The 14019-nt window shown below is 43.1% G+C and overlaps 2 protein-coding genes across 5 annotated transcripts in view; both read right to left on the bottom strand.

Annotated features, from left to right (window-relative positions):
• LOC121554869 (KAT8 regulatory NSL complex subunit 1-like protein) overlaps positions 1 to 3242 on the bottom strand; it is a 34513-nt gene extending 31271 nt beyond the window's left edge. For both annotated transcript variants that reach the window (XM_041868586.2, XM_041868588.2), the window contains exons 1-2: positions 3011 to 3242; positions 1346 to 2495 (exon numbers count right to left, since the gene is read on the bottom strand). In XM_041868586.2, coding sequence (XP_041724520.2) covers positions 1346 to 2424 — 1079 coding nt within the window. In that variant the 5' untranslated portion in view covers positions 2425 to 2495; positions 3011 to 3242. The remainder of the gene's footprint in view (positions 1 to 1345; positions 2496 to 3010) is intronic.
• A 6283-nt stretch (positions 3243 to 9525) lies between these two features.
• The window catches only part of LOC121555167 (protein HEG), a 44364-nt gene continuing 39870 nt past the window's right edge, over positions 9526 to 14019 (bottom strand). For all 3 annotated transcript variants that reach the window (XM_041868989.2, XM_041868990.2, XM_041868991.2), the window contains exons 10-14: positions 12293 to 12335; positions 12153 to 12190; positions 11883 to 11970; positions 11457 to 11634; positions 9526 to 11002 (exon numbers count right to left, since the gene is read on the bottom strand). In XM_041868989.2, coding sequence (XP_041724923.1) covers positions 10859 to 11002; positions 11457 to 11634; positions 11883 to 11970; positions 12153 to 12190; positions 12293 to 12335 — 491 coding nt within the window. In that variant the 3' untranslated portion in view covers positions 9526 to 10858. The remainder of the gene's footprint in view (positions 11003 to 11456; positions 11635 to 11882; positions 11971 to 12152; positions 12191 to 12292; positions 12336 to 14019) is intronic.

Below are 14019 nucleotides of genomic sequence, written 5' to 3'. Positions count from 1 at the left end.
CTGAGGAAAAAGCCAGCCTGTATGTATTAACTAAGCTCTGCTTTCTTAAACACTGTTATTCCTCTAGTTGTAGGTCGGGGCATAAAGTAAAGCCTACAGCTGGGATGGATCAATTCCCCCTCAGTTGTTTTTGTTTTTTTAAATAATATATACACATTTTTTTTAGGTCTCAATTTACTGTTCAGAGTTAGAATAGCAGAATACACTACAAGATGCAATTTAAAAATGGTGGTTGTGCATCAGCAGTTTTTCTTTTGTTATGACAGTTACTCAATTAGCCCATGTCAGCTAACATGACTTTTTTTTCCTGGTCTAGCGGCCAGATATCTAAACTTATAGTAATCATTGTCCAATTATTGACCGGGGGTCCACCATTGATTTTGTTAGTCACTCTCACAATTCTCTATGGAGAAAAAAATGGAATTGCAGGAAATGTTGCTTAGGGCCCCCAAAAGGCTAGGGCCAACACTGACTGCATGTGTGGGTATGGATGGGGGTACACAGACCCGCAAGCCACTGCGGCCCCTCAGGAGGAGTTCAGATTTGTTGTGGCCCCCGCTCCCATCAAAGTTGCCCATCCCTGTATTACAGGGTGTGCCCCTCATTTCACTTTCAAGGAATTATCCTATTCTGCCACAGTAATTCCACGTCAAATTATGAACATATAAGAAACTGAAAGAGGACAGAAATCAAGAGTGAGTACGACTTCCCAATTTTAGCGTTGTAACCATTGTTATCACATTTTCCAGAAAGAGGGGCCAAGAATGGCCCATTCAGTCTCGGAAGAGGAGAGATATTCCCGGGGGAGGTGCATGCCATAACCTCTCTCCATGGAGGAGCTAATGAAAGGCCACAGAGACCATTCTACCCCATAGAAATAGAATGAATAGCATAGACTTGGAATCATTCTAGCTCTGTGTTCTACCCAGCAGGATGATGCTAGGATGATGCCAGACCCAGGTCTGTTTTTCCATTTATAATTCACTCACTGACACACATATGGCATGTGTTTTTCATAGCCTAACTCTCCCCTTAACCCTGTTTATTTAGCTGTGATAACCCACTGTGGTATCCAGGAAAACACCACAGCTCTTTAAAATATGCCAGCTCCAGGTTCAGCTAACAGCTTTTAACAAACCTCATCCAGAGACACAGTTAACTATGAAAATCCTTGGTTCCTGTTGCATACAGTTAGGACTTCAACAATGTTTTAGCATCCCACTCAAGCATGAAATAAAATTCCCTATCATTCTTATTCAACTGAACAACATACTTCCTGTTTCTCATAAGTAATTAACAGGTCTACAACATTATTACAGCACATTACCAGAATGTCTGTACTCACACTGATCGAGATGTGGTCCCCCATTTCTGCTGAGGCTCCAACTCTTCATCTGAGCTGCTCTCTGTGGCATCAGAGTCTACAGCCTCCTGCACCCCGCGCAGCACAACCTGGGCATAGCGGGTAAACTCCTGGATGTCTGTGGAGGGAGATGGGGGTAAGGAGGTCTGCAGTAGGGCAGGGCCCTGGGTCCTGCGGCTCAGTGTACCCGTCTGTCTCTGCCCCATGGCTGTATCAAAGGGCTTGGTGTCAGCAGGGGGTGAGGGGGGACCTGGGGTCTCCCTGCCCTGACTCCCCTTCAGACCCTCCAGCTGGAGGCTGCAGTGGCGAGAGGCGTGGTCCCCTAGTAGAGCTTGAAGTCTCCTCTGGAGCCTCCCAGCCCGTCCTAACTGAGCCGCTTGTTGGGAGAGATGCCAGTGGGTCTGCTCTCTCACTACCTCCTCCACCAATGCAGTCACAGGCTGCTCCTGGACCTGGCTCCTAGCCCCTCTGGCCCACAGCTGGGCTGGAGCTGTGACTGTGCTGCTGGAGCCCCGTTCCTCCTGCCTCTCAATGAGGGGTGTGAGGACAGCAGGGTTGTACTGGGACATGAGATCCCCCGGGCCGTGTTTTGAAGGGGACTGGGGGATATCATAGCCATCTGGTCCATGGCCACTGTGTTGACACTGCTGTTGCTGCTGAGCCACACCTTGGCTATTGTGTTCAGGGATGGGAACAAAATATATGTCTTGTGCACCTGGACAGGCCACCAGGGAATGCTTCAGGGTTTTGTTGAGGGCCAGGAGGCTGAGCAGGGAACCGGGGCTGGAAAGAAGCACAGTTTTGTACTGGCCAGCCGAGGCCTGTAGCAGAGGGGACAGGAGCGACTCGGGAAAGTCAAGGGGACTCTTGCTGGAGCAACAAGTGTCCAGAAAGGGTAGAGAGGAAAAGTTCAGCCACACCCTCTGAGCATAACTGTCCTCCATCAGTTTCAACTGAGGATCACACTCGATATTGAGCATTGCCCCATCTGCATCCATGTTGCTGGACCCCAGGTGGATTCCGTGGTCTTCTTTGGAGAGCTTGGTCAGGGCTGGGGCCATTCCCTCCAGCCAATTATGTCACTGTTCTTCTCTGTCACACCAGAGGATTCCAGATCTGCCTCAGACTTTCCCTAGACCAAAAAATAAAAGACTGTCAGCACTTCATCCACCAAACTGAAAATAAAAACAGCAAATTATGGGTAGGAAAACATCCAGACAGTAGCTAGGCAGCTGGGTACATTAGCTTAGAGACAAAGGCCTCCTGTAGCTGAATTGGTAGAGCATGGCGCTTGCAACGCCAGGGTTGTGGGTTCGATTCCCACGGGGGGCCAGTATGAAAAATTTATGCACTCACTAACTGTAAATCGCTCTGGATAAGAGCGTCTGCTAAATGACTAAAATGAAGACTAAACGTTAGCTAGCTATCTTCATTGATAGCTCAAACAAGTCAATGAACTGACGAGGTGGGAACTGTGCTGATATTTAAAATGGTCTAACTGCAGTCAGAGACATCAAACCTAATCGACTTACTAACAAGACCGTTTGCTAGCATAAATCAAACAGCTTGAAAAGCTTCCTGGAACACACAAATGGGCACGGAACGTCAATATGAAAATAACGTATCGACCATCTTTTTGCTATTCACCTTGAATGAAAATTGACAGTATCCACGAAAAGATTCTTCTTGAAGCCTTGATTTATGTTGTGACAAGCTAAGCCTTTCCCTCATTTGACATATAAACCATTAACCGCAACAGTCTGGCTAGATAGTTTATAAGAAGATCTTTCGGTTGACAGTCCCTTCTCCGTGGTCATATTTATTTCCAACTGCCATGGAACGGCTGCTGCTGATCTGCGTTTGATGCAATGATTGTGTGTTGAGGAGCTGTGAGAAAGCGAGTGAGTGTTGGGGGGCGTGGATTCCTCCGTGGGGGCAAGTCTATGCAAATGTCGTTCCATTCAGGACCAATAATATTCCGTCGTATGAAAACGTTTAAACAGTTTTTACTTTCTAGAAAACTAGAATCAATCAATCACAATTTCGCTTCAAATCCTCGATTCTTTCATAGCCTAGCCCAGTGGTTTCCAAACTGTGGGTCGGGATCCACTTGTGGGTCGCTGCAGGGGTCCAGGTGGGTCACTGGGTGATTTTTTTTGTGTGTAGAAAAGGCAGTGGTCCAATATTTTGTTTAAATAATAGCCTATAATAATTTGAGAACTTACAATCACCAAAATAAAAGCTAGACAATCAGGCCCCCATGGATTGTGTTATGCTTGAGCATAAGAACACAGCATTAGCCATATCAAAATGCATGGAATTGGAGGAAATTAACTTGAAAACTGCAAAACTCTCTCTCACCTCTATGTCAAAATGTATAGAATTGCAGGAAATTGGCTTTAAAACTGCAAAATGTTCTAGAGGGACTCAAAAAAAATGGCCAAGGCCCAGACAGAATTTTGCATGCATAGACCAATGAGCCCATTGCCACGCCCTCTTCCACGCCCACCACCTAAGCCCCTGTTTGATCCAGAAAACCCCCCTGCTCTAACCAAGTTTTCATCCAGTTTTTATGCTGTGTAAAATCATACCATGTAAAAAATCATGACGGAAACAGGAAATGCCGACAGATAATTTGTTCGTTCGACATGGTGGGATCTTTTTGTATAGGTAAAATAATTATGCGAGAAATGGAGGTGGAAACGCCTTTATGGGCTGCCTATATGTGCGCCGCCCCATGGGTCTCCCGGTCGCGGCCGGCTACGACAGAGCCTGGATGTCAGGTAGAGTTTAGGTTTAAGTGACATGTTGTTGCAGTACAGGGGTCTCTTTAACTCAGCTGTGTGAGGAATTCATTTATTATTTTGAAAGTCAAGTATATGTCAGTGTTCGTCAATGTCTTGTAAGGCTACATATTTTGGATCCATCGTTATTCCTTCCGCGCAACACTTTTAAATAAATACCACCATTTTGCACCTGAATCCTGCCTGACTCCTGATGCTTCCCTTCCCGCGGACATAGACTGTAGGGTCCACTATCTTATATATAAGATAGTATAGTTCTCCTTGTCACTAAGATCTATTGTTTGCCTTAAGTCTCCATCAGCCCAAAATGAAAATACAGGGGCATATTCATTACAGTGATTCTGTTGCAAAACGTGTCTTAAACTGAAGCAAACGGAACGAAACGGGGAGGGACCTAGTGACCTACCTGAATTTGTCGAATAGAAACTCTCGTTTTAGTTGTAAAATGTTCCGTTTTGCAACTGTTTGGACTAATGATTACACCCCTGGCAACATAGCCTACACTCTTCTATATTATTTATTTATTGAGCACACAAAGAAAGTAAAGAAACACAAAGTCAAACTTCTTTTCATTACATTTTTTAAGATACATTTGTTGCAAATGAACCAAAAGCACAATATGACGCAATAAAAGTCACACATTTCAAACAAGTTTTTTTTAACAAGTTAACATTTATAATCAAACACACAATCATGTATAATATATGGTAATATAGGTCAATTTACAGCAAGAAAATTGATGTTATCTTCATAATTGCTAAACAGATAATATTTGTTTAAGTAAAATCTATGCTAACATCATAGTCCACAGAAGAAGGATAAAGATGAAAAAACTAAAAGGAATATCACAGGTCTGATGTATGAAAACATGTTCAAAGGTACATACAGTGCATTCGGAAAGTATTCAGACCCCTTGACTTTTTGTTACGTTACAGCCTTATTCTAAAATTGATAAAAATTATTGGTTCCATCAGACCAGACAATCTTGTTTCTCATGATCTGAGAGTCCTTTAGGTACCTTTTGGCAAACTCCAAGCGGGCTGTCATGTGCCTTTTACTGTGGAGAGCTTCCGTCTGGCCACTCAACCATAAAGCCCTGATTGGTGGAATGCTGCAGAGATGGTTGTCCTTCTGGAAGGTTCTCCCATCTCTACAGAGGAACTCTGGAGCTCTGTCAGCGTGACCATCGGGTTCTTGGTCACCTCCCTGACCAAGGCCCCTTCTCCCCGGATTGCTCAGTTTGGCCGGGCGGCCAGCTCTAGGAAGAGTCTTGGTGGTTCCAAACTTCTTCCATTTAAGAACGATGGAGGCCACTGTGTTTTTGGGGACCTTCAATGCTGCAGCAATTTTTTGGTACCCTTCCCCAGATTTGTGCCTCAACACAATCCTGTCTCAGAGCTCTACGGACAATTGCTTCGACCTAATGGCTTGGTAAATGCACTGTAACCTGTTTGTATCTCAGATAGGCTATACGTGTAGATATAAATCATAATTCAGAAACATGAACCAAAAACAGTCAATATATATATAATTGTTAAAATAAATAGATATTTAAATAAATAGCTACATTTTATATATATATATATATATATATATATAGGCCTATGATGACTCATTTGTAAAAGAGAAAGAATAATTTTCACATTAAAGCCTACTTAATGGACCAGTTTCACAGACCCAGATTGTGATTTAGTATTCTCAGATGAAGATTATTAACCATAGTCCAGGGAAGTTTAGGCCATGTCTATGAAGTCAAGTTATCATCATAGAATTCATTCAATCCAATGTAGTCCTGGGGTAGATAGACTACATCTGTGTCCATGAAGCTGGCCCTTTATCTCCTTATTTATCACAACATGACATGACATCTTAATCTAACAATGTATAAGGGTCAGTGAGGGAAAAAAGTATTTGATCCCCTGCTGATTTTGTACGTTTGCCCACTGACAAAGAAATTATCAGTCTATAATTTTAATGGTAGGTTTATTTGAACAGTGAGAGACAGAATAACAACAAAAAAATCCAGAAAAACGCATGTCAAAAATGTTATAAATTGATTTGCATTTTAATGAGGGAAATAAGTATTTGACCCCCTCTCAATCAGAAAGACTTCTGGCTCCCAGGTGTCTTTTATACAGGTAACGAGCTGAGATTAGGAGCACACTCTTAAAGGGAGTGCTCCTAATCTCAGTTTGTTACCTGTATAAAAGACACCTGTCCACAGAAGCAATCAATCAATCAGATTCCAAACTCTCCACCATGGCCAAGACCAAAGAGCTCTCAGAGGATGTCAGGGACAAGATTGTAGACCTACACAAGGCTGGAATGGGCTACAAGACCATCGCCAAGCAGCTTGGTGAGAAGGTGACAACAGTTTGTGCGATTATTCGCAAATGGAAGAAACACAAAAGAACTGTCAATCTCCCGCGGCCTGGGGCTCCATGCAAGATCTCACCTCGTGGAGTTGCAATGATCATGAGAACGGTGAGGAATCAGCCCAGAACTACACAGGAGGATCTTGTCAATGATCTCAAGGCAGCTGGGACCATAGTCACCAAGAAAACAATTGGTAACACACTACGCCGTGAAGGACTGAAATCCTGCAGCGCCCGCAAGGTCCCCCTGCTCAAGAAAGCACATATACAGGCCCGTCTGAAGTTTGCCAATGAACATCTGAATGATTCAGAGGAGAACTGGCTGAAAGTGTTGTGGTCAGATGAGACCAAAATGGAGCTCTTTGGCATCAACTCAACTCGCCGTGTTTGGAGGAGGAGGAATGCTGCCTATGACCCCAAGAACACCATCCCCACCATCAAACATGGAGGTGGAAACATTATGCTTTGGGGGTGTTTTTCTGCTAAGGGGACAGGACAACTTCACCGCCTCAAAGGGACGATGGACAGGGCCATGTACCGTCAAATCTTGGGTGAGAACCTCCTTCCCTCAGCCAGGGCATTGAAAATGGGTCGTGGATGGGTATTCCAGCATGACAATGACCCAAAACACACGGCCAAGGCAACAAAGGAGTGGCTCAAGAAGAAGCACATTAAGGTCCTGGAGTGGCCTAGCCAGTCTCCAGACCTTAATCCCATAGAAAATCTGTGGAGGGAGCTGAAGGTTCGAGTTTCCAAACGTCAGCCTCGAAACCTTAATGACTTGGAGAAGATCTGCAAAGAGGAGTAGGACAAAATCCCTCCTGAGATGTGTGCAAACCTGGTGGCCAACTACAAGAAACGTCTGACCTCTATGATTGCCAACAAGGGTTTTGCCAACAAGTACTAAGTCATGTTTTGCAGAGGGGTCAAATACTTATTTCCCTCATTAAAATGCAAATCAATTTATAACATTTTTGACATGCGTTTTTCTGGATTTTGTTGTTGTTATTCTGTCTCTCACTGTTCAAATAAACCTACCATTAAAATTATAGACTGATCATGTCTTTGTCAGTGGGCAAACGTACAAAATCAGCAGGGGATCAAATACTTTTTTCCCTCACTGTACATGTGTCTATGCAGTGGCCCAGCTCACCCACCATGACACAGAAACCAGTGTAATACAGTCCATTTGAGCCAGAAGCAGTGCCATTCGTTGAGGTGTAATTATGGCCGCGGGGTTGGGGGTGCTGTCGACGAGGGGGGTCATTAGTAATAAAGGCCTAGTTCAATCATTTTGTGGAAATTGTATTTCATTTTTGTATAGAAAATAAATAATAATCATTAATATTTTTTGGGGGTGATTTATCAGGGGCCGTTGCAGCACCTTCAACAACCCTACAGTGCTGTTAGTGCTGTTATTTCTGGAGACATTGTTGAGAAAAACAACTGAAAGATTAACAGCAGCATCAAACAAAAACTTAATGCCTATGGTAAAATATGGTGGTGGATCTTTGATGTTATGGGGCTATTTTGCTTGCACTGGTCCTGGGGCCCTTGTTAAGGACAACGGCATCATGAACTTTACAAAGTACCAGGACATTTTAGCCAAAAACCTGGTTGCCTGTCAGGAGGCTGACACTTGGCCCCAAGTTTATCTTCCAGCAAGACAATAACACCAAGCACTAATCAAAATCCACAAAGAAATTGTTAATTGACCACAAAATCAACATTTTGCAATGGCCATCTCAGTCTCCTGACTTGAACCCCAATGTGGTTTGAATTGAAGAGGGCAGTCCATAATAGCAGACGAAGGATATCAAGGATCTGGAAAGATTCTGTATGGAGGAATGGTCTAAGAGCCCTCCCAATCTCATAAAACATTTTAGAAAAAGGCTCAGTGTCCTTATCCTTGCAAGGGGAGGGTGCTAGAGTTTTGAAAACATGGGTGCCAAAAATTACTTCTTAAACAAAATCTCTTTCTCTGAACAATTGTATTAGTATTAAATAATATAATTTCCCAATTTTAGACCATACAATATAGCTCAGTATTTGCATTATTTATTTTATAGTCTTTTTTGCTCATCTTTATCAAGGGTGCCAATAATTATGGACAGGCTATAATAATAGTCAAGGCTATAGAGAATTGGTAGCTGAAGAAATCAATGAAGATCCACAGAGCACAAAGGAAGTAGAGAATTCCCTGCAGGATCCCAGTGATGACCCTCATCTGACTGTGCAGTGGATTGGTGGAGGCATGGGCTAGTGGGAATTTTTACACCATATTTCTTATACCAGTCATCCTTTCAAATCAGTGAAGGGAAGTGAACAAGTGTACACGTTGGGAGGAAGTAGCAGATAATTGGGACATAGTCCACATGAAGTCTGTATTCATAAACCGACTCAGAGTAGGATTGCTTATCTAGGATCAGGTCCCAGCTAACCATATAATCGTATTCATTATAATCTAACTCTCAGATGCTTTATAAATATGGGCCCTGAGCTTGAGTGTGATCATGCAAACACAACTTCCCCCAATGATCGCATTTAAAGAGACAACAGACAGGCAGTTGTACAGAATGTTATTTTATTTTTTAAATATGCATGTCTGACTAAAACGCCAGAGGTAAAAGACCATTCATATTAGAAGGAAGACAACAAAGATATAAAAGGGTACTCTATCTAAAAATAGCAGGCTTAATTACAAATATAGTACGTCTCTATGCAAACCATCAATGAGATCTGATACTTAGCATGGTTATTGAACTGAATTCATCCTAGATTCACACACACACACAGTCTTGCACAACTAACCATGTGGGGACACACAATTCAGTCCCATTCAAAATCCTATTTTCCCTAACCCCTAACCCTAACCCTAAACCTATCCCGTACCCTAACCCTAACCTGAAAACCTAACCTTAACCCTAACCCTAGCTGCTAACCCTAACCCTAAACCTAATTCTAACCCTAACACTAAACCCCCTAGAAATAGCATTTGACCTAGTGGGGACCAACAACATATCCCCAGTTGGTCAAATTTTTGTTTGTTTACTATTATTGTGTCCCAACAAGTATAGGTAAACACATCCACACACGCACACGCAGCCTTTTGTGTTCCAAACTTCAGATGTTTGTCCCTACAGAATAGGGTGGGGTATGAGTCCCTCTGACAATGCAACATGTTGAAAATGTCTTCAAACATTTTTTACCGTTGAAATACATTCAATAAATTACAAAAACTGTTGTACTGTTCCGATCAACAGACCGCAACTTGACCATCATTCAATATGTCATATGAAACCACTTTCGTGCATCTATTCCTCATCTGACAAATACAGCACATTGATTTCTTGACATGTATTCTTTTCCATCTGACATGCCGTTAAATATCTTTACACAATGTAACAATACTTGACACACACAAAACAAGTTTTTGCAGCTTTCTCTTTTCAACCTGTATTTTCAGTACACACACACACACTTCGCAGAACAGACAGACATGCATCCACACATTATGAATACATGGTATACATGGTAACTTTTATAATTTATGGATTGCTTTTATTATTGCTTTTGACATACGATCAAATCATATGATCAAATGTGCACTGATCAAATCAGTGTGATGTATTTTTGGTGCACTTAATCATTGATGTAGTTGGCTGGAGGCCAGGCAGAGGTAGCCTGCGTGCCAGTGTGTTTGTGCTACCATGCCAACTCCTTATCACTCATTGCCATGTTTGTCTTGACAAGGACAGCAATGGAGTACGCAAGAGCACAAACAGATCTGGGACCAGGCTAAAGCCTTATTTACACCTTGCACTTCTGAGCTATCCGCTAGGTCCACTCGAATGAAATGATGCAAAATTGACTCTTGTCCGTACGGACAAATCTCCACGTCCGCAGGCCACTTTTCCAAGGAGGTACGCGGATGCGGACCTTGTATGGACGTTGAAGTGAAGTGGAAGGTGTGTAAATTAGGCTTATGGCAGCGGCAGACGTGGAGTTGGCTGGCTAGACAGGGCCAGTGGTGGAGTTGGCTGGTTAGACAGGGCCAGTGGTGGAGTTGGCTGGCTAGACAGGGCCAGTGGTGGAGTTGGCTGGCTAGACAGGGCCAGTGGTGGAGTTGGCTGGCTAGACAGGACCAGAGGCGGGGTTGGCTGGCTAGACAGGGCCAGAGGCGGAGTTGGCTGGCTAGACAGGGCCAGAGGCGGGGTTGGCTGGCTAGGCAGGGCCAGAGGCGGGGTTGGCTGGCTAGGCAGGGCCAGAGGCGGAGTTGGCTGGCTAGACAGGGCCAGAGGCGGGGTAGCTGGGCGTCAGAAGTAGTCCCGACGTCGTGAGTCGTCGTTGATGAATGAAGGGTTCCATTGGGCGGGGTAGATACAGGAGTGACGGGAGCCTGGCAGGCCAGAGAATGGGTAGAGGCCGTTACGCTCTAGGTCAGAGTTACGCAACGCAGGCTGCAACACAGGGAAATGTGATGGGGTGGTCAGTATCAACGGAGGAGGAGGGGGGGAGTGAGGGAAGAGAGAGAGAGAAGTGTATGCTAATCCTTACCTGATGTGGTGGACCAAAAATAACAAACGTAGTGGCCCTTCTGTCTAATTGGTTTGTCTATTGTCTTCTGGAGAAATGTCATATGTTTATGTCTTTTGTTAACATTGTGTTGTGTTTCTTTATGTACCGCTAGATGTCTGTGCTTATAGAGAATGGCTGTTTATACATACAGTACATAGAAGTATACTGTATGTACAGAGTAGTAGTTTGTATATGTACAGGTTGGTAGTTTCTATATGTACAGAGTAGTAGTTTCTATATGTACAGAGTAGTAGTTTCTATATGTACAGAGTAGTAGTTTCTATATGTACAGAGTAGTAGTTTCTATACGTACAGAGTAGTAGTTTCTATACATACAGAGTAGTAGATGTCTGTCATCTGTAGCAGGTTCTTGGTGCTACCGTTTTCCTGCATCTCGATGGTCTCTCTCCCCCACTCCATAGAAACACGGTTACTCTTTGGGAACTCTGCGTACGGCGACATCTGAAAATCGCCACTTTTGAAAATGATCTTGTTGATGTCATTCTTGTCTTTCCTGTAAAGAGATACACAAAGTATTATACGTTCACTCAATGTGGCAGCTCGCTGACTGACAGTGAAAGAATTTGGTTTTATTTTATTACATGGTTATAAACACTTATAACAGTTATTACAAATTGTGTGAACAATAACGTTTTTCAAATATGGCACAACATGGACAGAGAATAAGGAATTAGGGGTTGTCATCTTACTACTGTGTTATTACATGGTTATAACTACAGCAATAGTGTCATGGAGTCTTACTTGCAGCAGGTGACAATGAGTGCGATGATGAGAACAAGGAGTAGGGTACCCCCTACTGGTGATACCACCACAGCTATCAGCTTGTAGACTAGTAGAAAAACAAAACTTTATGATTCAACTGGAGGTCTACATTGTGATTGTGAGTGCTAAAAGAATAACCATGACAACAGCTAATGAGTTAAGTGATTCAAATGTTGTCTTGATTCTCCACTGTATCTATTTCTCACACTTTTTAAATGATCATTTAAGTCATTCAAGTCTATTACTTACAATTTCCACAGTTGAATCCTCCAAATCCAAATGTGCACCTGAAAGATATAAACAAGCAAATATAAGACCAATAAATCATTCATAACATGTATTAATGGAATGGTCCAATGGATTAGATGATTAGAGTTGTCATTGCTTACCTGACACAGGTTCCATTTACCCGTTTCAGACCATCACCGCATTCTGTAAGATGAGGAATGTAATTTTACAATCATTTCAAAGCAATAACATTTTTGTTTTATAATACATTTTCTTTTGAAAAAGCTGCCTGCTCAAATGACATAAAAATAAATAAAGTGAATTTGACATAAGATACGTTTGACCGAGGCTGAGTCATATTCACTAGGCACCAAACGGAAGAAAATGCACTGAAACCGAGAGGGACTACCTGTTATTTGTTTTGCATTGCAAAGCGTTTTGCTATGGTATGCTCTAACACAGGGGTGTCAAACGTCCGGCCCGCGGGCCGGATCAGGCCCGCAAACGGGTTTAATCCGGCCCGCGAGATGATTTTGTAAAGTATAAAAATGAGCTGCAATTTTTCAATAAAAGAAACTGCTGTTCCAATTGTGTCCACTGGATGGCGCAATAGCAATTGTGTTAAGCAAGCAAACTGTTTATACCGGGGCAGAGCAAATAGGTCAAGCAAGTGCAGCCAGTCCGGATGAGCTACTTTGTTTTGCCCGCGATATTTATTACGGCTTCTACTTTTAACATTATGTGCTTCGGCACCCTCATTGCCCCAATATGTCTCTGTCAAAAAAGAGAAAAGTGGACGCAGAGTGCAGAGTGTTCCAAGAAAAATTGTCATCCTTCTATTTATTCACGGAATTGAATGGGAAAGCTGTATGTTTGGTGTGTTCACAGCATGTTGCAGTGCTGAAAGAATATAACCTTCGTCGCCACTATGTGAGTCTTAATGCCGACAAATATGACAACTTTCAAGGACAGAGGAGAAGAGAGAAGGTGAATGAACTGTTGGTGGGTCTGAAGAAACAGCAGTCTGTGTTTACTCACAGCCGAGACATCAGTGACGCTGCAGTGAAAGCTAGCTACCTCATTGCTAATGAAATCGCAGTGGCTTCAAAACCATTTAGTGAGGGTGAATTTGTAAAAACATGCATGATGAAGGCAGCAGAGATTGTGTGCCCTGAAAAGCACCAGGCTTTTGCAAATATCAGCCTGACAAGAAACACAGTTGCAGACAGGATTTCCGATCTTTCAGTGGATTTGGACAGCCAGTTGAAGCAAAAGTAAAGTCATTTATTGCGTTTTCGGTTGCAATTGATGAAAGCACGGACATTACAGATGTTGCACAACTGGCCATTTTCATCCGCGGAGTTGATGACACATTGACCGTCACCGAGGAGTTCGTGGAGTTGGTGCCGATGACAGATACAACGACAGCAGCTGATATTTTCACTGCACTCGTCGGCGCGCTGGACAGGGTCGGAGTGGACTGGTCCCGCACTGTCAGCCTGGCTACAGATGGTGCGCCCTCAATTATCGGGAAAAAAGCAGGCGTTGTGACAAAGTTCAGAGAGAAAGTGCAATCTGCAAATTGAGGATGTGATTTTTGGACTTTTCACTGTATTTTGCACCAGGAGGCTTTGTGTTGCAAGTCATTAAAGATGGATAACGTCATGAAGGTGGTCATCCAAACTGTTAATTTCATCCGATCCAGAAGCCTGAATCACCGTCAGTTTGACAGCCTTCTCAGAGAGAAAGACCACATCTATGGCCTGCCATACCACACTGAGGTAAGATGGTTAAGCCGAGGTGCTGTGCTGAGGCGTTTCTTTGATTTACGAGAAGAAATTGAACAGTTCATGGAAGAAAAGGGCAAACCAGTGTTAGAATTTAATTC

Source organism: Coregonus clupeaformis, chromosome 40 (genome assembly GCF_020615455.1).
Source record: "Coregonus clupeaformis isolate EN_2021a chromosome 40, ASM2061545v1, whole genome shotgun sequence".
Lineage (NCBI taxonomy): Eukaryota > Metazoa > Chordata > Actinopteri > Salmoniformes > Salmonidae > Coregonus > Coregonus clupeaformis.
This window is presented reverse-complemented; position numbering and strand designations above follow the sequence as displayed.